The sequence below is a fragment of the Dendrobium catenatum genome, unplaced genomic scaffold, assembly GCF_001605985.2.
Source record: "Dendrobium catenatum unplaced genomic scaffold, ASM160598v2 fragScaff_scaffold_292, whole genome shotgun sequence".
Lineage (NCBI taxonomy): Eukaryota > Viridiplantae > Streptophyta > Magnoliopsida > Asparagales > Orchidaceae > Dendrobium > Dendrobium catenatum.
Window position 1 is genome coordinate 572652 of NW_021318754.1, and position 26887 is coordinate 599538.

At 33.1% G+C, this 26887-nt stretch overlaps 1 protein-coding gene across 1 annotated transcript; it reads right to left on the minus strand.

Moving 5' to 3' along the window:
- Positions 1-492: 492 nt before the first annotated feature.
- On the minus strand, positions 493-26887 carry LOC110105124 (DDB1- and CUL4-associated factor 13). The gene is made up of 18 exons (XM_020834497.2): positions 26807-26887; positions 26419-26537; positions 23839-23928; positions 23641-23752; positions 20555-20582; positions 20189-20287; positions 19337-19406; positions 19201-19235; positions 18964-19038; positions 18798-18893; positions 13473-13536; positions 7509-7562; positions 7195-7280; positions 7051-7111; positions 6861-6925; positions 6501-6606; positions 1673-1761; positions 493-816 (listed from the first exon to the last, which is right to left on the minus strand). The coding sequence occupies exons 2-18, from the start codon at positions 26482-26484 to the stop codon at positions 654-656; spliced, it is 1359 nt and encodes a 452-aa protein (XP_020690156.1). The 5' UTR covers positions 26485-26537; positions 26807-26887; the 3' UTR covers positions 493-653.

Below are 26887 nucleotides of genomic sequence, written 5' to 3' on the forward strand. Positions count from 1 at the left end.
ATCAACTAAAATTTAATTATATATTCTATTTTTAAAAATTCAATTTACACAAATATTTTATAATTTCATCTTTTGGCTTGGCTAATCTATTTAACTTATTTTATACTTAGTACAAGGTCTGTTATATCAATCATTATAAGCACTATTTTTAATATTTTGGAAAATAAGCACAGTTTTTATATTCCTTGTTACTCTTTCATAAAAAATTTAGCTTCTGTCAATGCTTAGGATGCATTGACAACAAAAAACACAAAAGTTTGTGGTATACGGTTTGAAGCACTAATATATGAGAAATTATTCTGTGCAAAGCCCAGACAGACAGAAAGAATCATTCGAACATGTGAGCGTACATATTATATACAAATTTGTATATAATATGTATCAAGTTTTTATACACACGGTGTGTATAATCACAGACTGAACAGTTCTTACCGCCGGACTTTGCATATAATAATTTCTCTTAATATACAAATAGAAAAAGTGGGCTTGATATGAATCTGAAATCTCATAAAAAAAAAAAAGTAAATTTTAATACATTTGTGATCAGAACAAAACAAAATGACCTGTTCTCGTAGTTAGGAGCCATTTCCTGGACAAAATGATGAACAAAAACACCTTGTTTTGCAAAACTGAGAAAAAAGACATCAAGATGATCATTCTTCTTCTTTGATGATCCTCCTCTTCCTGAAGGGTTTTACGGGCATACTTCCAGGTGCGCTATGAGCTCTCCTTCTTTGGTCTTTCCTCCTTTCAGCTTCTATCATGGTCCTTCTCAACGTAGCTGCCTTGTATATTGGCTTGGGCAAATGTCTGTGCCTGCAGCATAAAATATTTCCGTTAAGTTTGCCACTATAGCATTTAGGACTGTCAATGAAGTATTGTCACATTCAATCATGTTTGAATGGATTCAGTGAGTTTTATGAGCACGTAAGGGTTCGTTTGGGACGATTTTCTTTATGCTTCTTAAAACAGTTTTCTAGTATAAAAATTTTTAATTTTATACTAGAAAGTTGCTTTAAGAAGTAGAAATAAAGCCATCTCAAACAAAGCCTAAATACATATTATATAGGTGGATAAATATATAGATTGAGTGTATATATATTCATATATGTATGTTTCTTTGCATAAATACATGTATGTGTGATGCCATATAACTTTTATAAGTTACATAAGACTTTCAAAAAGATTTTAGGTTCGCAAATAGCTCATGTTCAGATCAATATTAAGGTTTTATTTAGGACAGCTTCTTTACAGCTTTCTAATACAAAAATTTCTTGATTTAAAAATTTTTTTAAACAAAAAGCAGTTTTATAAAGCAACAAAGAAGCTGTCCTAAACAAAGAATAAGTAAAAGAGTCGGACCAAATAAAATTTTTTGACTTGTTTGCTAAGAAGACAAGCTAAATGTCAACTGACATTCAAATTTAGCTTGTTTACGCGCTATACACCAGTAGCATTCTTGGGAAGAAATTATCATCAATAACTTCTAGTTCAAGAGCACCATGGCATTCTTTCAACAGTAGAAGTGAGAGGCTTTTTTTTCCCTAAAAAATATCTAAATATAGACTATAGTTTATGTTTGTCTAAAGAAGATTTAAACTTTGGAGTAACCTAATTTAACGCTTTCATCCATCTTGAATATTTGCGAACTTCCAACGGGCAAAAAACATACCTTACGATGCGCTTCACCTCAGGAAGGTGCTTGTACCTATCTTTAACAGCATCTAGATACTCTTGCTTCCTGCGCTCCCTCGGAAGAAGCTATAAAGATGAAAAAGTTAATAGGAAAACACCTAGCAACCACATCTTGAATTCCAGGGAAAAAAAGGGACAATAAGATTACTAAATAATTTCATAACCACAAGGACTAGATGAGCAGGGGAGTAGCAAAGTACCCAAATCAATAACGATTTTGTAGCAATCATTAACCAAATTATAAATAAGAGTAAATTATCAAAATGGCCTATAATTTTTTTAGATATATCCATTTGTTCAATTTAATCAACTATTCAAATAAGAATCAATTGATCTTATTGTCAACTTTCTCGTCTCTTTGGATCAATTGGTCTTATTTTGAACTTTTTAATAAAAAACTCACTTCTTAATACTAGCTTAAACTAATAAAATTGACATTAAATTTTAAAAAATGCCCTCATGAAAAGCTTCTTTTTTATTATTTTCCAATAATGATAAAGTTGATGGAATAACCAAATTAGTTCAAAAGGTGATATAAGAGACTAACTCAAACACCTATAATAGATTGAGAGTAAAATAAACACACCTTAAAAAGCCTAGAAACTATTTTTACTATTTACTCTAACAACCAAAACCTCAAGTTTAAGTTCTATCATCAAATCACTCAAATTTTAATATTTCATATATAGGTCCATGTAATGAATGACCTATTAGGAACACTTTATGTTCATGCATACCATCTATAACTGACTCTTTTTGCTCTATAATCTGCTTAATTCATAGTCTCTAGACGTTATCATCTCAATATGAGTGATTAGAAATTATTCTTTTTACAAATTAGCGACTAGTATCATAATAGATCACTCAAGTTGATAAAATCTACCAGGATTAGAGAAATACTAGTATTCAATTTTTATACATATCCATCATTATACTCTCAGAACAATTCATATAATTTACTTCATGAATCACTTGGTGAAAAATGAATTTAGAGCTAAAAACTACACTTAAAGTAATATTGAGAAAAATTAAGAGAAATTTTAATTGATTTACACAAATGAATATGGGAATTCTAGCATAATATTGCGTAGTAATTTTTAGCAGCATATGGTTTGTGTCCCAGAGGAATAATAAATGCAAGCTTTTTCACATTAGAAAACAATTAGAAAGCCTCACAAAATATGAAATTGCATTCAAAATAAGCACTTCAATAAAAGAGTCACAATTAAATCTCATAAATTTATTGCTATATCAACTTCGAGGGTCATCATAAAAACTAGTTTGATAATCACTTCAAATACTTTCCTAAAATAGAAGAGTTAATTTAGGAACTATTTTGAATTCAAATTTGAATGAATTTGAATTTCAAATTAATTCTAATTGATCCCAACCTAAATTACGAAACAAAATAAGAGGAGCGAAGGGGGTGGGGCCGGCGGCCAAGTGGAGTCGGGTGGGTGACCGGCGGCTATGGGGAGGATTTTAGTGGAGCTTGATGTATGGAGGAAATTGGGAAATTTGGAGGAATTGGAAGTGGCAAAGACGAATGAGGGAAGGTAGCGAGGGAAGACGAAAATACAAAGAGAAAACCACAAACCCGGCCGTATCCAAGGTTGGTGGGTAATACGCAAGCTTCCCTCTCCTAGGGACCTCTCTCCATCAAACACTCAAACTCTCACAAGAGCTCATGCAAGAAGACAATTGCAGGAAAAATTTTCTTAATCATTCATTAACTCAAAAACAAAAGACATGAGGCTATAAATTGCCAAGTACAAAGACTCAAGAAAATAAAAGACCAACTTGCCCCTTGGGCTCACACTCGACAACTCCCACTAAAGGGGTACAAACGGAAATAACAAAATGACACTAAGCAAATAGGAAAATCATGAATAATAAAATAACATAAATAACTCAGAAATACAAAGACTCGATTGTGGCCGTAGATCGGCCGCCACGTCTCTGATAAACTCTCCATGATGATCTGATGTCCCCATCAGAAACTCATACAACCTAAGTCATGCATTGTGTAATGAAATGATATTATAGTTTTAAAATTTTGTTTAGAAGATTATCTAGCTGAGTTGTTCACTAAGTTCCACGTAAATTTTTTTTTAATTTTATATTAGTGTTTTAGAACTAAATGATATATCCTATTTATTTTAGGGCAACTAAGAAAATATTGGAGAGTTGTCCTATAGACAAATTATCTTTGTTTGAGCAATATAATAGAATTTTTTAATAATTTTGTGAATTGTGTTCTTAAACATTTTATTTAAGTGTTAAAATATTTAAAGCTTGATGTTGTTGTTGAAAAATTTAAGAGGAAAGAATTTAAAAATGTTCATAGTTATTACATAGTTGATCTCCAATAATGGACCTCATTGAAGTTTTTTTAGTAGGTCCATCTGACTTTAGAGAGAATTGAGAAATAATAATTAAACCACTAATTTCCTCCTATAATGCTGTGGAATCCTCTTGTAATTATTCTTTTTTTTTTTGCCAATGGAGGTCATTTATTTTCAATTAACTCTATTTAGTGTAATACAATTAAAATTTTTTAGGGTGATCAACGACAAGTGTCATCGACAACAAATGCGAATATTTTTGGAGAGTGAGTTCTTCCATTGGTTTTCTCCATTGATAAGCATGAAGATTAATTTAAAGTTAAGTTTAAATATAATTGAATTGTTAAATATGTTTATATATGTATGAGCTAAATAGAAAAACAAAAAGGGGAGAAAAAGAGAGAGGAGAGAGAACACAAGAAAGAATATTGTTCATGAAAGATATATAAAGCATATTTTATTACTTATAATTTTGGGGCTAGTCCCATTAACTCAATACACTCTTCTAGTAATGATAAAATTGAGCCAAGTAAGTAATTTTATCTCAACAAACACTTGCAATATCTAAAATATCTAAAATACCCCTCTTATTTAACTTTTGGAGTTGACTTTAACTCCTTCAGGCTCTGGGACCAAATTGGCTCAATTTTCAATAGTCGATAGATGAAAATGGGGCAATGCGAAACTCTAGGACTAAATTGGATATTTATTGATAGTTGAGGGACTATTTTGAACTTTTACTCACAGCAACTATGACTGGTGGGGCAAATCAATTTCCTCTTCCTTCCATGCCAAATGCGAACATGGTTGGAGAGAATGAAAACGAGGATATGGCTATCACGCATGAAGAATGCAACAATTTGAAGTAAAAAAATCAAAGTGGAGATTTCTACTTACAATGGGGCAATTGATGCTAAGAAGTTGGAAACAAAGATAAACCAATTAGAGACTTACCTTACCATGTATGGGCATAGCAATTGTTATATAGTTGCCTCATCTTACCAAAGAAAGCCATCAATGCCCTAGAATAGTGGACTGCACGTTGAATGATGAATGGACATCAAGTTGTGACATGAGAGATGTTCAAGCAATAGATACACTAAGAATTCTACCTCATAGAGTATATAGAAGATCAATGAAAAAGTTGGCACGGCTTGAGGCAATAATACCAAGGTCAATCTATGTAGGAGGACACAACAAAGTTCCCACAACAAATCTTGCGAAGGTGTAAGCATTGGTAAAATACACCTTAGGACTTTATTTTCAAATTATAAATGAAAATCCTTTGTTCTCGATCACCAATCTCGATCAGATTAATACGATGGAAACATCCATAGAGCGCAAACTCAAAAGCAAAAAGGAAGATGACCAAGGAACCATCCAAAGATAAGGTCTTCTTTCTCTAGAGGAAAGAAGAAAAAGAAGAATGATGATCCTTTCTCTTACAAAACTAATACAACTGATAAGTTATGTGAAAATAACTTCGGTAAGACTAATATGATAGAAATAGCCATAGAGCACAAACCCAAAAGCAAAAGGAAGACAACCAAAGAACCATCTAAAGATAGGTCTTCTTTATCTAGAGGAAAAAAGTAAAAGATGACCAATGATGATCCTTTCTCTTATAAAACTAATAAAAGTGATAAGTTATATGTATTCTCAGATACCTGACCATGCAAAAAAAAAAAAAATAGCAACTACACCGTGAACTCTTTTCTAAAAAATTGAAGAAAGCTAGGAAAGAAAAAACTATTGCAATTGTGTTGGACAATAGTGATGAGTCCAATAGAGACGGCAAACTGTCTTTTTCTCTGATGGAAATGCTGAAGCACATAATGGTAGGGTCATCCTCCAATATGGACACATGAAAGGAGTTGCTCACCCAGAGGATGCAAATCAAGAAAGAGAAGATTAAGGTAATCATCAACACCAATTTGATGCAAAAACTAAGGCTAAACACCATATCACAACCCAATCTTTACCCTTTTGGCCGGATGCAAAAGTGGCCAAATATAAAAATTGATTGTCCATACATGGTGGTTCCAATTGAATTTACCAAATCATATTCAATAGCTCAACTTCATGATAGATATGATATACTGCATCAACGACCTCATAAGTATTGACATGTGCTTGAAAATATTGGCTATTCTATTTAACATTTATTTAGTTGATAATATGAATTTATCTAAAGTTTACTTTGAATTGTCAGTATAAATGGTCCCTGATAGGTTTGATAGGCTGGTTATTAAAGCCGTTTTAAAAAAATAGGCAATTATAAATGGCCTGTTTAAGCCGACTAGACCATTTCATTGAGTCCAATAAAGCCTTTCATGAGCGTGGTGTGCAAGTTAATGAGCTAGCCATATCCGATTGATAGAACTAATTACAAGTGCAGGAAGGGATACAAATAAGCAACTGTTATCATTACCGCACTGCATTAGGTTAAGTGTTACTTACAACTCCCAATTGCTCTGAAGCTTTAGCTTTCCAAAGCCGAAGATTGGTATCATCGCTCCCAGAAATAACGTAAGTTCCATCACAACTGTACTTTACGCAGAAAACCCTATATGGCACAGCAAAATATAGTGAAACAAGCATGAAAACGTAAGAAATTAGTGAATTGGAAAGTCTGGAAAACTCCAAAATAAACTCTGCCTGGAAAAACAGTGAAAATATCATGCAACATTTCATTTTGATTGTATTCGTCAGAAAACAACAAAATAGTAGAACTTGAAAGATGAAAATTAAGCAAGGATTTTAATTAGGCAAAGAGATCAGAAGTCGAGCATAGTGTTGTATCAAAATCTAAGAGAAAACCTTTGCATCCTCTTTGTATGGTAGATTTCCTTGCTATGATCCCCATTGTAATTGAATATTCTTACCTACAACATTTGAATTGTAAATTTAGCAAGGTGAAAGACTGTACAATATGTCTAGTTGCATCAACACAATTTTTATACTGTTTTCTGATAAAGGAATGAATGCTTCAAATAAAAAAATGACTCACTGTTCTATCATAAGATCCAGTTACAAACTCCCTACCAGTGGGAGAGTAATCAACATCCATCCTAAAAGCAACAATTTCAACATAAAGATATTTTAGGACACCCAAAGAAGTCGAGAAAAAATAAAAACTGTTTCAAGCACTCACACTGCAGAAACATGATCACTATGAACACATTTAGCTTCATCCAATTTTCTAGCATCATAACTATAGCAGTTCGTATCTTCATTCGCCTTCAACATTAAAGAGGTATTTTGAGTGTCATCCACATAAGTTTGCAGAAACAAGAAGTTCAAATGTTCAATAATGTCACGCAATAAAAAAATTAACCTGACTACGACAACAATCTTAAAAGCGTGAAGAAAGAAACTCATTTCCCTAAGAGCTCTAAATTGCCTAGCAAGGAAACAAAATCTTTTAAAAAGGAAAAAAACATCATGTGGAAAACATGACGTACTTACAGCAGTGAAATTCATCGGCTCCATGGGATTCCAGGATAAAGAATTACATCTTGTCTGTATAAAACAATCACAAATAAGCCTCTGTCAAATATTCCATCCGCAATAGATGCTGAACATTCAAACTAAAATGCTGCATTAACAAGATTCAATATCTATATGACTGGAGCAGCAATAAGCAATTGGCTAATTTCAAGGATAACAAGTAAAAAAGAATAAAAATCTAAAAAAGTACTCCAACTATTAGTAAATACTCAATTTAATATTGCTATCAAACCCTACAATGCCCCAATATAGTCCCTTAACAATTAGAAAATTTCTCAATTTGGTCCTACTGCTAAAAATAATAGTTAAAGTTAACCCCAACAATTAAATGTGAGAGCATTTTAGGTATTAGGATGTATGTGAGACTATATTATTATTTTCATATACTTTTTCATTTATTATATTAAATTAAGTACAAAAAATCATAATGGAAGTTAATTGTTAGACCGGCCCAGGATGGGCCGGTTGGACCGGTCCAGCAGGGACCGGTCCGCGTCTACGCGAGACGGACGCGAGGGAGCCCGCCTGGGCGGAAACGGCTCTGCCGTGAGCCGTGAATCCACGTAGGCTTGAGAGGGGGAGTTTAGGAGGGAAATTTTGAACGTGAAAGGCTGTTTTAGGAAGTTTATGATTGTCCTTTATGATTAATTTTGTATAATTAGGAGTTTGGGGGGAATTAGCTTGTCATCTTGAATTTGAATTATCTTGAGATCTAGGGTTTGGTGTGTTTGGGCTCTTGGCTTTGCCGGAGATTGTCGGAGAGTTTTTCCTTCCTCTCGAATTGAAGGAAAGTTGTATCTTGCAAGTGCTTTTCATCCGTTAACGAAATAAAAGTGTTTGCATCATTTCCTACGTGCTCTTCTACGTTTTCCTCTCAGATTTTCTTATATTTTGGCTGTTTTTCTGCTGTGGACAGCAGTTTTCCCTTGGATCCATTTGGTTTTGGTGTGAAACACTTGGAAATCCAAGTGTTTCCTATCATTAATCATATTAATTAATTATTAACTCTCGTTATTTAGTTGGTTAATTTTCATTATAATTTATATATTCATTTTAATATGATAAATGAAAAAAAAAAATATAATCTATATCTGCTCCTGCTGGTGTCCCTGATTAAGCTAAAAAAAAAGAGTTAATATCATTCAGAAAAGAAATAAGATTATTACTTTATAGTAGAATTATTTTTCCTATTTTGATATAGTTCACACATTATAAATTGAAAGAGCTTTGTAAAAGGGAGACAAATTTGCTATGGCAGGTGTAAGGTGTTGAACTAGAGAAACCAATGGTATAGAATAATAGTTTCCTCCCCAAGTCAACGAATTCATGATTTAATATGAACAAGAGATAAGACAGAAATCAACATTCTACTTCTCTTCCTAATATCATAGTTAGGATTCTCTTAATAAACTTGGAGTTTGAACTCACATTGGAGGCGCAAGTGCTTCATAAAGGCCTTGAACCTATTACCTATTATCCATGGAATCCAATCACTTGCTTGTTTCCATCCTTAGGCTTGGGACGACATGTAGATGTAACTTTACCATCATACAACCCTACCTGCATGCCATCTCGGCCTTTCATTATTTTGTCTTTTCTTCATACAATCACAAGCAGCACCATAAAGAGGAATTTTATGAATTCTCTGGGGTTGCTGATTTCACCTTAGGGCATTGGTTGCTTGTCATATAAATTCTTCGAAAATTAAGTATTTAGCACCGAAGGATGCTAGGATGATGCTCAAGTCTAATTTGATGAGCTAGCCTACCTTAATGCTAGTTTGTACCATTATAACATTTGGTGGGAGTGGGCAATTGCTTTAGGGGTATATAGATTAGTAGCTGGTGCGATGGATCCACTTTTATATGCAACATATTTCTTCAAAGACATTCAACGAATGTTAAGCATAAGAATCGTTGGAGCTTAGTAAGATGACCAGCTCTTCAGGGCTTGCAGACAATAGGGAGTATGATTTATATAATAGAAGTTACGAAGGAAATCAAAAGTCATATTATAATGTTATTAAGCCAAGGAAAAGATTTGCTAGGATTTTTACTCAATATATTTGTTAAGATAAGCATAAAATTTAAAATAGGAGGTTTAAGGATTAAAAAATGAACTTTTTTATTTTAAATGAAATCTAAATATTTGTTGCATAAGTTGTTTTCTTGCATAGCTCCAAATCAAAATTTAGACTTGATTTAGATTTGAAATCCCTAAGTTTACTCTTATAAATAACAAATAATAGAAGATTCGACTGCATCAGCATTGGCTTGGGGCTTGTGGTCGTCTAGAGTTGGAAATTGAAGTTGAGGGTTATTTGTCTTGAGTGCTTCAATTAGAATTGTAAATGAATTTAGCTGAGTAAAGTAGAGTGCTATTTTGTTCAATCTTGTTCATTTATTTTCTTATCAAGTGCAAGTCAAGCTTGAAAATAATTCGAATTTTAAAATCATATTTAAACTTGTTTATTAAGTTTTTTTGTTGAAGAATCGTGGAGTCATAAGTCAATCAATCTTGGCAGGGATCACTGATCACACATATTAAGGGTTCTAACCATTGAATTGAATTGATCCTCTTATGACCCTTAGATTGCAATTTGTGTGCATCCCCTTCCTATTCTAGCCGCCATCCCCTTTTATTAATGTTTTTCTTTTTTTAAATAACTTTGATTTATTTCTATTGTAAGTCATGGAGAAGTTTATAAATACTTTCACACTGTATATAATCTAACAATAAAATTCAAAGTTGTTTTTTTCTACTTTTTCGCTTATCTACATGATATCAAAACACGGTTACTGTTTCCGTCTTCTAACCTTTGTTCTTTTTTCTCCATTTTTGTTGAAATTTGATAGGAAATACTTGATTTCAAGTATTTCCTAATCACTTGGGCAACAAATCTCAAGAACAACTGCTGTCCACAGCAGGAAAACAGCCCAAAACTGAGAGAAAACGGAGAAAAACTGCAGGAAAAACGGATAAAAGACTTGTATTTTACTAATAGATGCAAGGAAAATAGCAAAGATACAAGGATCCTCTATTCGAGAGGAGGATCGCACTCTCCCAATCTCTAGAATACGATCTAGAGCCCAAACCAACAAGAAGAACAATAGAAAATACAAGACAACAACACATAACCCTAAACCTCCTCATTACTCCCTACTTAATGCATACAATTCAAAATAGATACAAAAGGACCTAATTGCCCTCACTTCCCTTCATTTTGGCTCCAAGAAACAACTTGAATTTCAAGTGGACCCCACCTCAAGCCTTCCTGCGGCTTCCGCCTGCTGTCCGCCCGCCCTTCGTCTTCGGTAAAATTGAACCGGCCCACTGGATTGGGCCGGCTGGACCGGTCCAGGGAGGACCGGTCTAACAAAATTCTTAGTTATTTTCTTTATCATTGGTTCTTTGACTTCCCTTCCAAAGAGTTGATTATTATGAATGTTAAAAATCAGCCTAAAGGCGAACTGTAAGGGTTATAAGCCTCATATTCGCATGAATGGGAGAAATTACTGAAATGATCTGATATTGTGAAGACCTTTCTAAAAGTAAAAGGAATGATTTGCCATCTTATACATCTTTCTCGGGGCTGAAAGATTCAAAATTTATACTTTGGGGTGAAGGAGATTCCATGATCATGAAATAGCTATAAAATGTTATGATACTTGAAATCAATGGGTTATTGATGTTCTCTCTACGACAAAAAGAAGTTTGGGATATAATAAAAAAACTTCTCAAAATAGAAGGATGATGCCCTTATTTATGAGATTAAAATTAAGATTTTAACAACCAAGCAAGCTAGCCTTTCTATTATTGAGTGCTTTAATATAATAAACAGTTGTTGGCTTGAACTGTATTATTATCAAGATCTCAAAATAACATGCTGTTTAGGGAATTAATTCTTAATCTTAAATTTGCCTTTGAATGATGCGCAACTTTTTTTTATCTCATTATTGATGTCATAAAACACTGAGTTTTCTTTCAAATGAGTAGGTTTCTTTCACTAATGTCATAAAAATGTTTGTAAAACATTGAAATAATTCTACTGGAACAAACTTCCTATTTCATTATTGTTATAAGAGCATATGCATTAGTTTGCGTATAAAAATTGTATAGCTTTTCAGCTCTTGTGCTGAATTTGATAATGAAGATCAACCTTAAAATACTCCTACACTACATTATAACAACATCAAGCCTTTATCCCACTACGTTAATTATGCGCTACATTCCAAAAGAAAAAAAAAACCCTCCGGCATTGAGTAGCTCGTTCATGTTTTCTATACATTAAATCAATATATCAAGTATCAACCTTTCTCATTGATTATGGTTAGCATGGTGGTCACCTTCATCCATGGGTGATATTTAGCTTTTATAGATTCCATTGTTCAACAGCTTATATGATTTGCAAGTCTAATAATTTTATTGATCATAGATTTTCATGGAAAATTTTTCTTGATTCAACTCTAATAATGTTTTTTACGTTAAATTCATGCATTAGATTTAATTTGACTATAAATAAGCACTTGTTTATATTTGTTGGATTTTTTATTTTGAGCGTTCATTAAGAAGCTCATTCAGTAAAAGTGTCATTTTTTTTATCTTGACAAGATACTTGTTTCTAAGCTTAAAAATGCTCAATAGACTGGCTCGCTTATGGGCTCAATAAAGCTCAATAGATATGTTTGTTAACAGGCTCGTTATGGCTTTATGCATTAAAGCTCGATAAGGCTCGTTTGTTAAGCTAATGAACATATCAAAAGTAAAGTTCATTAATAGTTTGATAAGACTCGTTTATGATTCTATATGAGCCACTCGTTTAATGCTCGATAAGCACTATACAAATTGAATATGAGCTGAAAACTAATCAAACTTAAGAATCGACCATTTTAAACGAACCAAGTTTGAATAAAAACATAAATCGAATTGAGCTCGAGCCGAGCTTTTTTTTCTTTTTTTTAATTTTTATAGCTCGAGCCAAGCTTGAGTATGCTGATAATAATCGAGCTTAAACATGAACAATCACCTACTCGACTCGATTCAGTTCAATTCATTTGCAGCCCTAAGCATGTTATTTTTCTCTCGATATTGAAAGGCAAGATGGTTGACATTTTTAGAAATAACGATGGCCATTAGTTGTATTGGCTTATTCACTACTATCCAATGGTTATCCTTTCAGCCACACTAACCCATCACCAGAAACCAACACGTGCAACCAAAATGATAAAAGTTTGTTGATCACAATTCTCCAAAAGGCAAGTAGAACAACACTTCTAAACATTACAAAATCAACTCAAAGGTAAGAAGCGAAGGACCAAAAATAGAGGAAAATTTGTCCTAAATGATAGACATTGGATGAAAATTAGAGGAAAATTTGCCGCCTCCCAACCCCGATTGGACTAAAAGTTCAGATATACAACAGAAATCTCAGACTAGAGTGATTAAAACTAAAACAAGTAAGTCGTGATGATTAAAAACTAAAGGAAATCATAGGATGGTAGAAAACAGTAAATCATAGGATGGTAGAAAACAGTACAGTTTAGATTACCATTGATAAGGGACTCGGAAGTATTGGACGTGATGAAAAGTCACAAAAGTAACCATAACCATTACTTGAAATTTTCAATAAATTTGCAATAAGTCTTACTTATTCCCAGTTCAAAGTTACGTCTAACATTAATCGGCCAGTAAAGAAGGAAAATTTGCAGAATCTAGCAAAGGATTTCAATCAAGTTGCCACAGTTTACATCTTTCTAGAAAAGAAATGCATCTAAAAGTAACAAAATGAATGGAAAACAAAAAGTTAGTTTTTACAAGAGACAGATAGCCAGATAGGTTTCATAAATTAAATATTTATAGAAAGGCTTTGGCTTAAGGAAATCATGCAAATACTGAATTCAAACGATTATAACTTAGTAATACCTTCATAATTAATTTCCTGGCAGGTGAAGACATACGTAAATCAAACAAAATTATGCTACGATCACTGCAAAACAGAATATATATATATAATTAACCAGTTAAAACTACAGTAAATAGAATTCAAGAGGAAATAGTTCAGATCATTGCATTACTCTCAATAAGATGAATATGCATATTCGAGCATATTAAGCACATGACTGAATAACTAGAAGTTGAGATGAAAACTACTTTCATGTAAAGACGTCCACAAATAATAAAAAATTTGTTGAACATCAAAATATAAGAAACTAACAGAACAAGATAAAACAAACAGACCGGGAGAAATTGAATCAAGAACTTATCAGTTTGAGGAAAATCTGTGGGTGCCCGTTACAAGAAAACTTCTCTACTCCAGTTCACTAATGCAATTTAGAATAAGATGCACAAAAAATACGTAAAAAAATCACAATCAGAAAGTTAACAACTCGCAACTTCAGCAAAATTAAAGAATCATGATCTATATACAATGATTTAACAATCAAGACCTAATAATAATTTAATAACGCAAAAAATCTAAAATCCCCCAAGAAAAACAGTGAACAGATATAAATTTCAGCAACAATCAAGATTCAAAATATAAAAAGGAATCCGACAAAAATCAAGTTTGAAAAACTTCAATCATGCACACACACCAATTACAAAACAAGTTTATAAAAAAATCAAAGATAGAAATCAGACAATATAAGATTCATGCTTCATGCCAATACAAGGAGACTCACCTCCAAATGTAGTAATCAAGACCTGCAAAATGCTCAGAAAATCCACCGTCCAATAGTATGAAAGTATTAAGAGGAAATATAAAATGTTATTAAAACTTTAAACAAATACTGCATGTATCAAAGATCCTATTTATAATCCAAAACAAACCAATCACAGTAATTTTATTTAGAATCCATCAAGACCTAGTCCAAAAATACCGGTTTCATAATTTTCTCAAGTAAAAATAGTTCTTTTTTTTTTTTAGAGGTAAAAATAGTTCTTAATTTCCCAAAAGATGCAACAAATCATGAGTGTCAATGTTGGACCAAAGAAACCAAAAGAGGGAAAGTGTCGCAAAAGAAAGGTTTCACTCGATGCCACAATCCCACAAATCAAGATCCGTTGAAGAAGCTACTATCACAAGAAAAATGGAGAATGTAGAAAGAAAGTACCACAATTTTCATACTGCAGATTCCAGTTTGCCTCATTTCACCAGACTTAAAAAAATTCAACGTCAACAAATTAAGTATTAGATATTTGTCATGCAAAATTGGACAATTTGTTATGCTTATTGCAAGGTAACCTAAGAATTATCCCAAATAAATTTGTCACCACAATAAATAAGAAACCTCTTATATCCACCAATAACAGTGGATATAAATCCTACATACAAAATAGCTTATGCAATAAGAAAAGCAAATATATTTGACAAAGTGCTTAGATGTCAATTCACAAGGAGATTGGAAAAGAGAAGAAGCCACATCACTTGTAGTAAGTTGATAGAAATTAGATCCTCTTTTTACCAAATCAACAGATGAAACACGAAAAATTGAAAAGAACGCCCAAAAATATTTTTTATTGAAAGCACTACAAAGAGAAATGCAAGATACAATTGGATCTTCAATTGGAGAGGAAGATCCTGCTCTCCCAAATCCCTAGCCACCGACTATAGCACAAATAACCTAAGAATAAACTAAATTCAGCAAACAAGACATCTCCAAATCAGCCCCTAAATCTATCTTCTTCAATTAGAAAATATTTTTTTAATTAATTCCCTTTAAATCAGCTCCCAAGAGCCGGTCTAGGAAAAGACTAGTAGAACCAGTCCAGGAGGGATTGGGTCAAAGACTCACATTGTTCGCAAGGTGGATAAACTTCTCATGTAGCTCCGTTCCTAAGAGTTTCTTGAAGTATTTCTCAGGTCTTTCTCCTACAGTCTTCTCCTTCGGAGTTTCCCTAAGAGTACCCGGTGTCGGCTTCTTAGATGTCAAAAAGGTTGTAGTCATCATGTATGAAGCTCATGAGCTGCTGCCTCTTGCCCTTCTCTCCAGGTGCCTCTGATCTCCACTAATTGTACTAGCTCCATAGCCTCTCCCAAATCATGAGGCTTCATCACTTTAATTGCCGCCCAAATCTCTGGTTTGAGCCCTTTCATAAAATTCTCCTTCATTACAGTCTTTGAAAGCCAGTCTAGTCAGCTGGTCAGGTGCTCAAACTAGTCACGTTACTCCACCACTGTCCCCTCATGCATCAAAGCGAACAACTGTTCATAGAAATCCCCTCCCCTACTGCTCAAAAATGTTCAAACAAGCAATCCTTAAACTCCCTCCAGGTTCATATGGGTCACCTCGTATCCCTCCATTTGTAACATGTCAATGCTTTCCCCTCCAAGCACATCCCGGCCGTCATCAGTCTCTCCTCCTCCGTCAAGTAGTTCATCTTTAAAAATATATACATAAACAATGATTTCTTTAAAAAAATCAAAATTAACTACACAATATTCTTTTGTCATTGTATGTTTGGCATGCTTGAGAAAAGAAGACAATTATTTATCTATGATGAGTTTAACTTGCTTTAACTTGTTAATCATTTGGTACATTTTTTTGTCTAAAATTGTTTCATTTGGTTATGCAATTGATCAAAATCTCACCCCTTCGGTAATTCAATAGTTAACCCTAATGTTGAACCCCACTTCTAATCATTTTGGCATCATGCTTGTAAGAAAAAAGTAATAATTTATCTTTAAGGACTTTAATTACAGCTTAAGTAGTCTTAATAGTCTAATAGAACATTCATAATATACATCAACATCCAAAGATATAGATAAAATCTCAATTAGGATTTTTTTGCAAATTATAACTTAATTCACTCTTTATCTCTAAACCTAACACCTTTAATGAAACACAAAATAGAAATAAAATAGTATCTAAGCAAATGATGCTTGAATATGATTTATAAACCTATTATAGTATTCATAAACATCATTTTCATCTTATTTGTAATGTTTAAATTATTCATGCTGTTTATCTATATATTCAATGAATTACAGATATTACTTTAAAGTTTCTATGGTTTAATTCAATCATGTGGGTCTGGTTTTACTTGCATTATTTTGTCCACAATGATTGAGGATGGACCAATCCTTTTTGATTCAAAACATTCAAGTCGTGCATAACCAAACAAACCGTAATCTATTGTTCAGAGTGATGGTGAAATAGATGGGGATATTATCAGCAGAATTCAAGTTGGATGGTTAAAGTGGAGGAATGCATCGGGCTTGATATGTGATAGAAATGTACCCCACAAACTTAAGAGAAAATTCTATAAGATGGTACTGAGGCCTGCAATGCTTTATGGTGCTGAATGTTGGCCATTAAAAGAGAAGCATAATACTAAGTTAAGTGTGGCAGAGATGAGGATGCTCAGGTGGATGATTGGCTTTACCCTTAGAGATAGGATACGAAATGAGCATATACGTGAAAAGGTTGGTGTAGCTCCAGTAGAAGATAAGATTAGCGAGAGTCGCCTTAGATGGTTTGGTCACATAAAACGGTGGCCTTCCGATGACCTGGTTAGGAGAGTAGAGGTATTAGATTTGACTTATGTTAAGAAAGATAGGGGTAGACCTAAAAAGACTTGGTTAGAAAATATTAGGAATGACCTTTCTTTATTAGATTTAAACGAGAATTTGACTTTTAATAGGGCACAATGGAGAAAAAGGATTCATGTAGCCAACCCCACGTAGTAGGATTAAGGCTAGATGTTGTTGTTGTTGTTGTATTGATCCAACCAAAAAAATATTCAAAATTATATCTCACACAAAATATAAGAATGTTATTTAAATGCTCATGACAGTACATCATGTTTATTTAGAGAAAATGACTGAATCAATTTTGTTTAAGTTGCAGCTTTCATTCATTAACTCTTTTTAATGACACAAGTATTACATCATTATTACAGTGACATGATATTGCAATTATAAGCTCAAATACTAATTTGGTGTAGGATGCTTAAGATTTAGGGTTCATTAATACAACTTAGGATGAGGTGCACACTAAAAGCACAACAACAAAAAACACCACCTTCAAGTTACCAACTCCCAACATTAGCAAAAGTTATCCACCATTAATGTGAAAACAACAAACAAGCTTACTTCATACCAAACATAATTCAAGAGCCACCAAAATATGATATCCCACAAAAAAATGGTGAGCAAATATAAATTTCAGAAACAATTAAAATTTATAAAACAAAAAGGAAACTAAACGTATCAAGATTACCAAAACTTCAATCACACACACAAATCACTAAATAAATTAATGGTCGAAGAAAAAATGGAAATCATTAAATAGAAGATCAAAACATCTGCCACTACAAAAGCACACCCAAGGACATAGCCGTCAAGGCCTACAAAGAACTAAAAAAATCCACATCCAACAGCACGCAGAAGTATTTAAAGTAAATCTGAAATCCTATTTTATTGAATAAATGCACATTACATGCCGTAAGTATCTTATTTCTAACTTAAAAAAATCCAAATACAATAATTTTTCAGAAACTATAAAAACCCAATTAAAAATTGCACAGTTTTAAATTAACTAGATCTCAATTATCCAAAATATACAATAAATCAGATATGTTGGGCTGAAGGAACCAAAATAGAAAAGAGCCACAGTATGAAGGTGTAGCTCGATGCTGCAATCCTGTGAATCAAGAATCGTTGAAGGAGCTACAATCTTAGAACAATGTAGATACAATCCTATGAATCAAGAACCATTGAAGGAGCTACAACTTGGAAAATTGTAGCCATTGATTGGTAAAATCTTGGAACCGCAAAGGAAGCCATTGATTGTTCCAATCCCACGAAAAAACACAATGCATAGAAGTGATACAGTATTGGGAATGCAGTTTCTAAATTTCAATCACTATGGCCTTTAAAAGTACAAATTATTTAGAGATCATTCATGTCTAAGTTACCTTATAACATGATCCGTGAGTATTAAAAGCATAGTTGTTGGTTCACTAATCAAATTTTATAATGGCAGGTAGAATCCTTCCCCTAGCTCTGAATCTTCAGCCCGTCGCCTCTAAGGGTACATGTGATGAGCTAAAGCCTGAACTAAAAACCCTAATGGTGATGATGAAATTGTCTAAAGTGCCCACAAAATGCAAGTATTTTGAAGCACAAATATGCAAAAATCTAAAACAGAACATAAATATTGGCAAACCATCTAAATAGAAGGCTTGATGTTGTTGTTATTGTTGTACATATAAATAGAAGGCTGCTGAGAAAAGCATTCTGCATACCTAGAAGAGGTTGCAAATAGATCTGGTTCACCAGGATTAAATCGCACTGCCATTACCGTATCATTTCCCCACTTGAAGGTATTCACTGGCTCTGATCTTTTGGAAAAAAGTTAGTCTTATTGGACAAAAGAATATCTATGGATTTAATACTAGAAGAGAAACAAACCTGTCATGATCCCATATATCCACTTGTGCACCAACTGTTGCAAAGAGATTCCCACCCCACTGGTGATCAACACCCCTGATTTAAAAAAGGGGGGAAAAAACATAGATGACACTTTTCTATATTCACATGGGAATTAAAAAGCTTATAATCGAATAAATTTCCATGCATAGACTATTTACAAGGGGAAATTTCCTGTAGCCAAAATAAATATTAAGAAAGCACAACAGGAACCTTTACCAGAAGGCATGTTTCCATACATAGACTGCTATTGGCTGAAACACAGAAATACAGAAAAAGAAAATGCCATCACACTACAAGAATAATACGTAAACTAGAAACGTAAATTCGTTGCTTAAAAAACAAAGATACAGACCACTGCAGCATTCCCAGCGGAGTCGCTTGAACTCTTGTTCCTGTAGTCAGGGACATTCCAAAGCCTTACACTGCCAATAATGAGATGGTTAATAGAAACTAACAAAGTGGCTTAGTGGTATGTGATACTAGAATAAAGTAATGTAAGAGCAACAAGTAAAAAATCAACAAAAGACTACCACTGAGGTGATGCTATTTATGGTAAAAAAGATAGAGAAATCACATGTGGCTTTAGATGGCAGAAATGATAATAAAATAAGCATCTTAAAAAGCAAGATGGTGTCTTACAGCATTACACAGTTAAACACCTAAGAGTAGTATATTTTTTTAGATTAGGTGACAAATGGATACTATTAGCATTCAGGACTGACTACACAGGTGTCATCACAATATACAAGTAGAACTAGTCATAATAAGTACTTCAAATGCTTCGATCCGTAATAACTAAACATGATTCATTCAAATTAAATTTCATTTGAACAAGCATGCAGCACTAGTCCATGAGAAATGCATATGTAAAATAATCAAGAAAACAAGATGAGCCAGAACAAAGAAAAAGGAACTTACAAACTCAATGACATCTCAAATGCATAATCTCAATAGTCGTGATACCAAAGCAAACAAAAAAGCGTATAAATAAAGAAGTATAAACAGAAAAATGGAAACTAAACCTCATCAAAATAATATGCAAACATCATAAAAAAAAAAATTAATAGGTAAATATCAATAAGACCAAATGGTTTATGTAATCAAGCAAAGTGTTCAGCAATGTTTTCTTTCATAAAAAAATGGAGAATATTGTGTTGTTCTACTTCAAGATGGAGAAAAGGTGTTAAAGTAGCACAAGACCCACGTGCAATCTGTGCCACATGATACAAGAGTTTGTCCATCAGTAGATACAGTTAGGCCTCGTACAGCACCTTGGTGACCAGGAAATTGACAAACTGTTCTCCTGTTTGACAGAATTGGAAAAAAGAATTAGTTAGATCTTAGGGAAAGATAAATAGGAAAACCACACGAAACAAAAAATATTAAAAATGGTGAAGCAAACAGAATCGTAGATAAATCATGTAAAAGTGAGACAAGCTAGCCATCAACTATCATCCATACAAAAAATAAAAAATAAAAATATATGCATTCAACTAAAGACTATTTAATTATCTGAACTGATGTACTTGTTGAAAGGGAGAAGATAAAGAGCAGGTATGTGCAACAGTACCTGTTAGCCAAGTCCCAGAGACGAATATCTGCAGAAAAAGAACAAAATAAGAAAAAAAATCGAATGCTGTTCTTCCACAAAAGGAGCAAGAGTATACCTAAACTAAAATAAATCAATCAAAAAATGAAAAATAGTAATAACTAGAAATAATTATAGGCAAACCAGCATACATAAACGTATAGGAAGGCTTAATATATTTTTGCTTTAAATCAGAAAAAGGGTCATTTTAGTAAAATAGCAACAATATGCAGATGCGGTCACATAGCTACAGCATATTAATGAACTACCTAATCACATTACAAGGTCATTAGGCAAGCCATCTGAAAGTTCCATCTCGTCACACTTTGGTAAAAACACTAAATAATTTCGGCATTGTATGAAAAATAAATGCATAGAGCGTATATAAATATGCCATCAAGATACTTATATCATTTGTTTAGTTAAAGAATAGAGATGATCTAATAATTAATTCTTTTATATAGGAATAGTCGGCTAATACATATAAATACTACAACAACAACAACAACAACAACATCAAGCCTTTATCCCACTACGTGGGGTCGGCTACATGAATCCTTTTTCTCCATTGTGTCCTATTAAAAGTCAAATTCTCGTTTAAATCTAATAAAGAAAGGTCGTTCCTAATATTTTCTAACCAAGTTTTTTTAGGTCTACCCCTACCTTTCTTAACATAAGTCAAATCTAATACCTCTACTCTCCTAACCGGGTCATCACAAGGCCGCCGTTTTATGTGACCAAACCATCTAAGGCGACTTTCTCTAATCTTATCTTCTACTGGAGCTACTCCAACCTTTTCACGTATATGCTCATTTCGTATCCTATCTCTAAGGGTAAAGCCACTCATCCACCTGAGCATCCTCATCTCTGCCACACTTAACTTAGTATTATGCTTCTCTTTTAAAGGCCAACATTCGGCACCATAAAGCATTGCAGGCCTCACTACCATCTTATAGAATTTTCCCTTAAGTTTGAGGGGTACATTTCTATCACATAACAAGCCCGATGCATTCCTCCACTTCAACCATCCAACTTGAATTCTGCTGATAATATCCCCATCTATTTCACCATCACTCTGAACAATAGATTCAAGATATCTAAAACGTGTACTCTTATTAATGACTTGATCGCCCAAAGTCAAAATCCCCTCACTAGGTCTATTACTACTAAAAATACATATAAATACTAGTGGATCTAAAATCATCTGATCCCAAAAATTTCAAAGCAACTGTACAGAAATTAAGAATCATATAGACTTCTATATATCATATGCTAGATAGTAAAGGAAAACATAGGAGAGAGAAAATGAAAAGTGAATGGACCATGAAAAAGTTTCATTTTGAAATGATTTTTTTTTTTGTATTATTTTAGATTTTAAACTTTAGAAAGACAAAGAACATCTCATTCAAGAATTTTAAAATAAAAAATTCTTGATAAAATGTTTTCCCTCTTTTTCACACAATATTGAATCTGATAAAATCTTTTCAAATTTATTTATCAATATACTATATAGTAAAGAAAAGTAGAAACAAGAGAATATGAAAAAATGGATGGGTCATAAAAAACTACATTTTAAAATTGTGTTCTCTCATATCTTTTAGATTTAAAATTTTAGAAAAAAAGGAAAATATCTCATCCAAGAATTTCAAAATTTAAAACTCTAACATGAAATGCTTTCCCTCTCTTTTCAAAAAGTCGAATAAACAGCCTTTTCAATTCATTGTTAAGAGAGTAACATTAAGATTTTAAATTTTTGAAATTCTTGGAAATACCAATCTTACAATCTTTTTAAATCATTTTTCCATTTGCTGACATATTTAACTTTTGATATCAAAAGTGTAACACAGATTCCAATTTTCAAATTTAAGATTATATACTTGTAATTTTTCCTATAAATTTATTTATATGTAAATATTTGACAAAATTATTTCATGATTTTTTATAAAGAAAAAGAGACAAACAAATGAAAAAAAAAATAAAACTGAAATTAGTAGTTTCATGACTTTGCAATATGGGTTATGGATGCATCCCAAAATCAACAATAAGAATGACTTCAATGCCCGTTTAAACTTTTATTTTATAACGTGCCTGTATCAAGCTCTAATATATAACTTATTAGCGCCCCCCCCCCCCACATTGTGGTCTTTTTTTCTTGTAAAATTCTAAGTAACTTTAATATCATTTGATCGCACTAACAAAATTTAAAAATAACTTAAAAAATAAAAATATGCAATGAAATTAGTTCTTCATGGACTATTTTAAAAGTTATTTGCCAACTTCATCAATAGCTAAATTTGCAAACTGGTAAAATAGATTCTGTGAGGAGAGGGATCATCAAGTTGACCATAAATTCCTTCAGAACAAAGCAATAAGTCAGTAGCATGCCAATTTTGTACCTTACTTATGTTTACAAGCATGGAATTCAAGTAATAAGACATTCTCCCTTCTACTCTAGATATTTAATATGCCACACTGAAACTACTTATAAACTAATGGTTCTATCTGAAGATGCTAGCACGTTTAGTTGAAAAATTTGAGAACAAAAGCAGTCATGAACAATATTAATTATTATAAATTAACATGTCCAGGTGAAATCAGCATATATTTCTCTCATGAGAAATCCAAATTAGAAAGCTTGGTCAGGCTCAAGAGAAACAAAAACAAAGAAAGAAACCCAAAATCTTTCCTGGGGAAGCAAGAGAGGAAGGCTTGAAACTTTTAAGGAAATAGGCATCATTAGTTTGAAAGTAAGTGGCAAGCAAAATGAAGAGTAGCATGAGCTTGAACGAATTAAAATTAAGAGAAAAGTTTAGGTTTCATTACAACAAGCAAAATAAAATAAATTTGGTGAGAAGTCATTAGAAAATAATTTATGTGTGAAATGATAATCAACAGGTCATAAGATATCAAAGCACATTGATGAAACAACACCTTGATCCAAATGTAAGTCAGACCATATGAGACAATATAAAGGTAAATTTCAAATACTGGAGAGAACATGGACTAAGAAATATAGATTTCATAATATTAAAAAAAGATAAGTGGCTGGAAATGCCAAGAGAGAACACCTCCATCCATAGAGCCAGAAAATATTCCTTTTAAATGATTTGGATTTTTTGCCATGCAAGATACAGCATCTATGTGCCCATCCATTGCTCCAACAAAAGGCCTAGCAAAGATCTGGGAAACAATAAATTAAATCCATCAGAAAGAAAATTGATTTAAGAAACCATTTCTTAAAGAAAAATCAACTTATAGTGAATTACCTTCTCCAATTTAGCAGCATTTAAAGCCCTGGTATATTCAACGCCTCTTTCTTGAGACCGTAGATTGGGATCATAATTTCTAAAAACTTTCTGTTAAAATCAGCAAAACAAAGTTCACTATCTGCAACAGCCGTAATAAGCACGCTATAAAAGCTTCAGTTTAAACAGTAAAACAAACCATGCAAATAACTCTTAGGTTAACCCCTGTAATTCTCCACATCTGTAGACGATGAGCAAGCATCTGACATCTAATTTAATATGGTTGGGCTCAAAGTCAGCAAGCTCGGCTTGGCTTAACGAGTACGACTAGCAATTTAATCTAATATTGACTCTTCAGTTCCTAAACTAATGTTTCTATTGACTGAACTAATTAAACCCTCTACTGGGAATAGAAAACCATTTAATCACCATTGAACTTACTAAAAATGAGCAAAACAATTCTTGACTAAAGTGGAGACCCATTAGCCTCGATATTAATCAACCGGAGAAGAAGATAAACAGAACCAGCATATTATAATAAAAACTGGAGGAAACGGACTTCATAAGGCTCTCTTCACACAATTTAATTACAGTCCATCTATACAAATAACCATCAGTTGATCTTAATGTGTTTTTTTCTTTTACAATTTCTTATGAAAACCTGAAACATAAAAAGTAGGGACAAGGAGGATGGGGAGAATAAAACAACATGGCCAAAATGTAATTGAATAGATCTTATTTGTCCATCTACAATGATGTTCATTGATCTCACCGAATAAAACAACCAAGCCAAAATGTGATTTCCTTACGAAAGACATTTATCTCCTAGCCAGCAAAGTCGCTCTGATCTCCTGGGACCTCCTCCATCATCACAAATACAACTACTGAATGACATACGGGAGACAATATCAGAGAAGTGGGACCTAAAGCATTCACAGTACCTTCTACAACTCCAACAATCTACACTCTAAAAAAAACTTTTTAATCATAAATACTTCGCAATTCATAACACAACCACTACATGACTTGTAACAATATAGCTCATACTTGGCAATAGATCGATGGAAGATCTAGTTCACTTAAAACCCATGCTTTCACTCTACTAATAAAGAATAAAACTAACATTTGTTCATGCACAATGTTGAGCCTAGCTAGGTGATCTTGCTCAACAAAAGCCAGAGTTTGGCCCCGTGAAAGCCCATGCATGATGCCTAATGAAACATCCCTCTTGACTTACAAATATGTGAATTAAATCTAAAAATTAGTGGGCAATTCTATATTTTATATATAATAGCTAACATCTGCCTGTGTATACACATATATGATGACTACCATATTTATAATATGATAACTAATCTGAACACAAGACTGCTAGTCTTATAGTTGATCAAAAGGTTGATTAAACTCTCAAAAAATATAAATAAATAAGCTCAATATAATTACATGTCAAACCTAGAGAGGAAAGATCTATAATCAAGGACATTCATTATGCATCTTGCAAACCAAAAATTAGGATCTAAATATTAAAAACAAGACTGATACACATACTAAGACAATCACATTGAGTTTGATCCCTACAGGTACATGAGCAACAACTATGTTGTGCAACACAATAATGATATTAGGCTTTCAGGTACATAAGCAACAACTATGTTGTGCAACTCAATAATGATATTAGGCTTTCAGGTACATAAGCAACAACTATGTTGCGCAACTCAATAATGATATTAGGCTTTAGTTTGAGGTAACTTATGCTTTTATGCTTTTGTAGTTAACAGCTATTTTCCTTACCATAAATTATATTATGCCTTCCCAAAGGCAGCTTTCCTAAAGTATTTTTTTTGAAAAAAAAAAAAACAGCTGTCATCCAAATGAACAAATGTTTTTTTATTGGATGATTTCCTACAATAAAATCAATAAAAAGTTGCCCAAAAGGAAGTCATATTAATAAATAAAACATAATAAAAATAATCTATCAAATCACTCTACTAGTAGTTCTCTCATCAGTTTCTCCCTCTTGAACATACATTCTCTCACACTGATTTGGCTCGAGACAAATTTTTGTCTTAAAACCTTTGAACTCAACCCATGCCAAAAAACAAAAAACAAAAAAAAGGTGGCTTTTGTAATCGCAATAACAACTAGAGTGAAATAAAGAGAACAAAACTGTATGGCTCTCCAACTAATAGAAATCTTCTTGGAACTTCTAGCATAATAACTCACAGGTTAAAAGTAGAACGAATGAGTCTAATACGCAAGCTAAAAAGAACACAAATCTAACACTCTAACAAGTAAAAGAGTGAGTTTTTCAAAGTCTTATATATTTAGTCAGTAGTTAGCATGGTAAGCCCACAGCTTGGAAACAAGACACACACACAAAAAAAACTCTTATTTAAAATGAATTTTTACATGCTGGATCACGGCTATATTTTGAATGCCATAGATGAGGGAAGACGAGCATCACCGAATTCTCTACCCAAGTACATCGTTGCGAACGAAACATGAAAAAAAAAAAGCTAGCGGCGTGGAAGGAAAAGAACAATCATTTCTCCCTTCCTCGCAAAAGTAAACGCGAAGGCATTTGTGAAAATGGAAGATCACCTGGAGGTCCTGGCTCCGTTCGCGGGTGAAATCGTCCGTGGAACGAGATATGATCTTCACCTTCATCTCTCCTCCTCGGCTGGAGGGTAAACGGACTGGCAAACCGATTTCCTGAGGAGCTGTTTGGCAACAATATTTATGCAGGATTTGAACAGGAATTAAGCAGCCGGTATATCTCAGACATAATTAGGGGCTGTTTGGTATCGGATTTATGTTGGGATTTAAGTCGGATTTACGCTAAATCCAGCCAAACGGTTTTTGTGCGCGCGTTAAATCCCGGGATTTCATAAATCCCGAATTTAGGGATTTACGGCTTAAATCCCGGATTTACTAAATCCCTCGGTTTGGTGGATTTAACATTAGAAGCGCGCGAAAGGGAGAAAGTTACCTTCACAGCTAGAGAGCTCCTGTTCTTGCTTCCGATCAAAATGTCGTAACTTACGTTTGGACAGGAGGGAAAGTCGTAGAA

Coding starts and splice junctions, on each gene's coding strand:
- LOC110105124 (XM_020834497.2), bottom strand. CDS start 26,484: ATGAAGGTGAAGATCATATCTCGTTCCACGGACGATTTCACCCGCGAA. Junction 7,563..13,472: donor CCAGGAAATTAATTATGAAG/GTATTACTAAGT, acceptor TGTTTTATACAG/ACAAGATGTAATTCTTTATC. Junction 7,281..7,508: donor AGCCGATGAATTTCACTGCT/GTAAGTACGTCA, acceptor TTAATGTTGAAG/GCGAATGAAGATACGAACTG.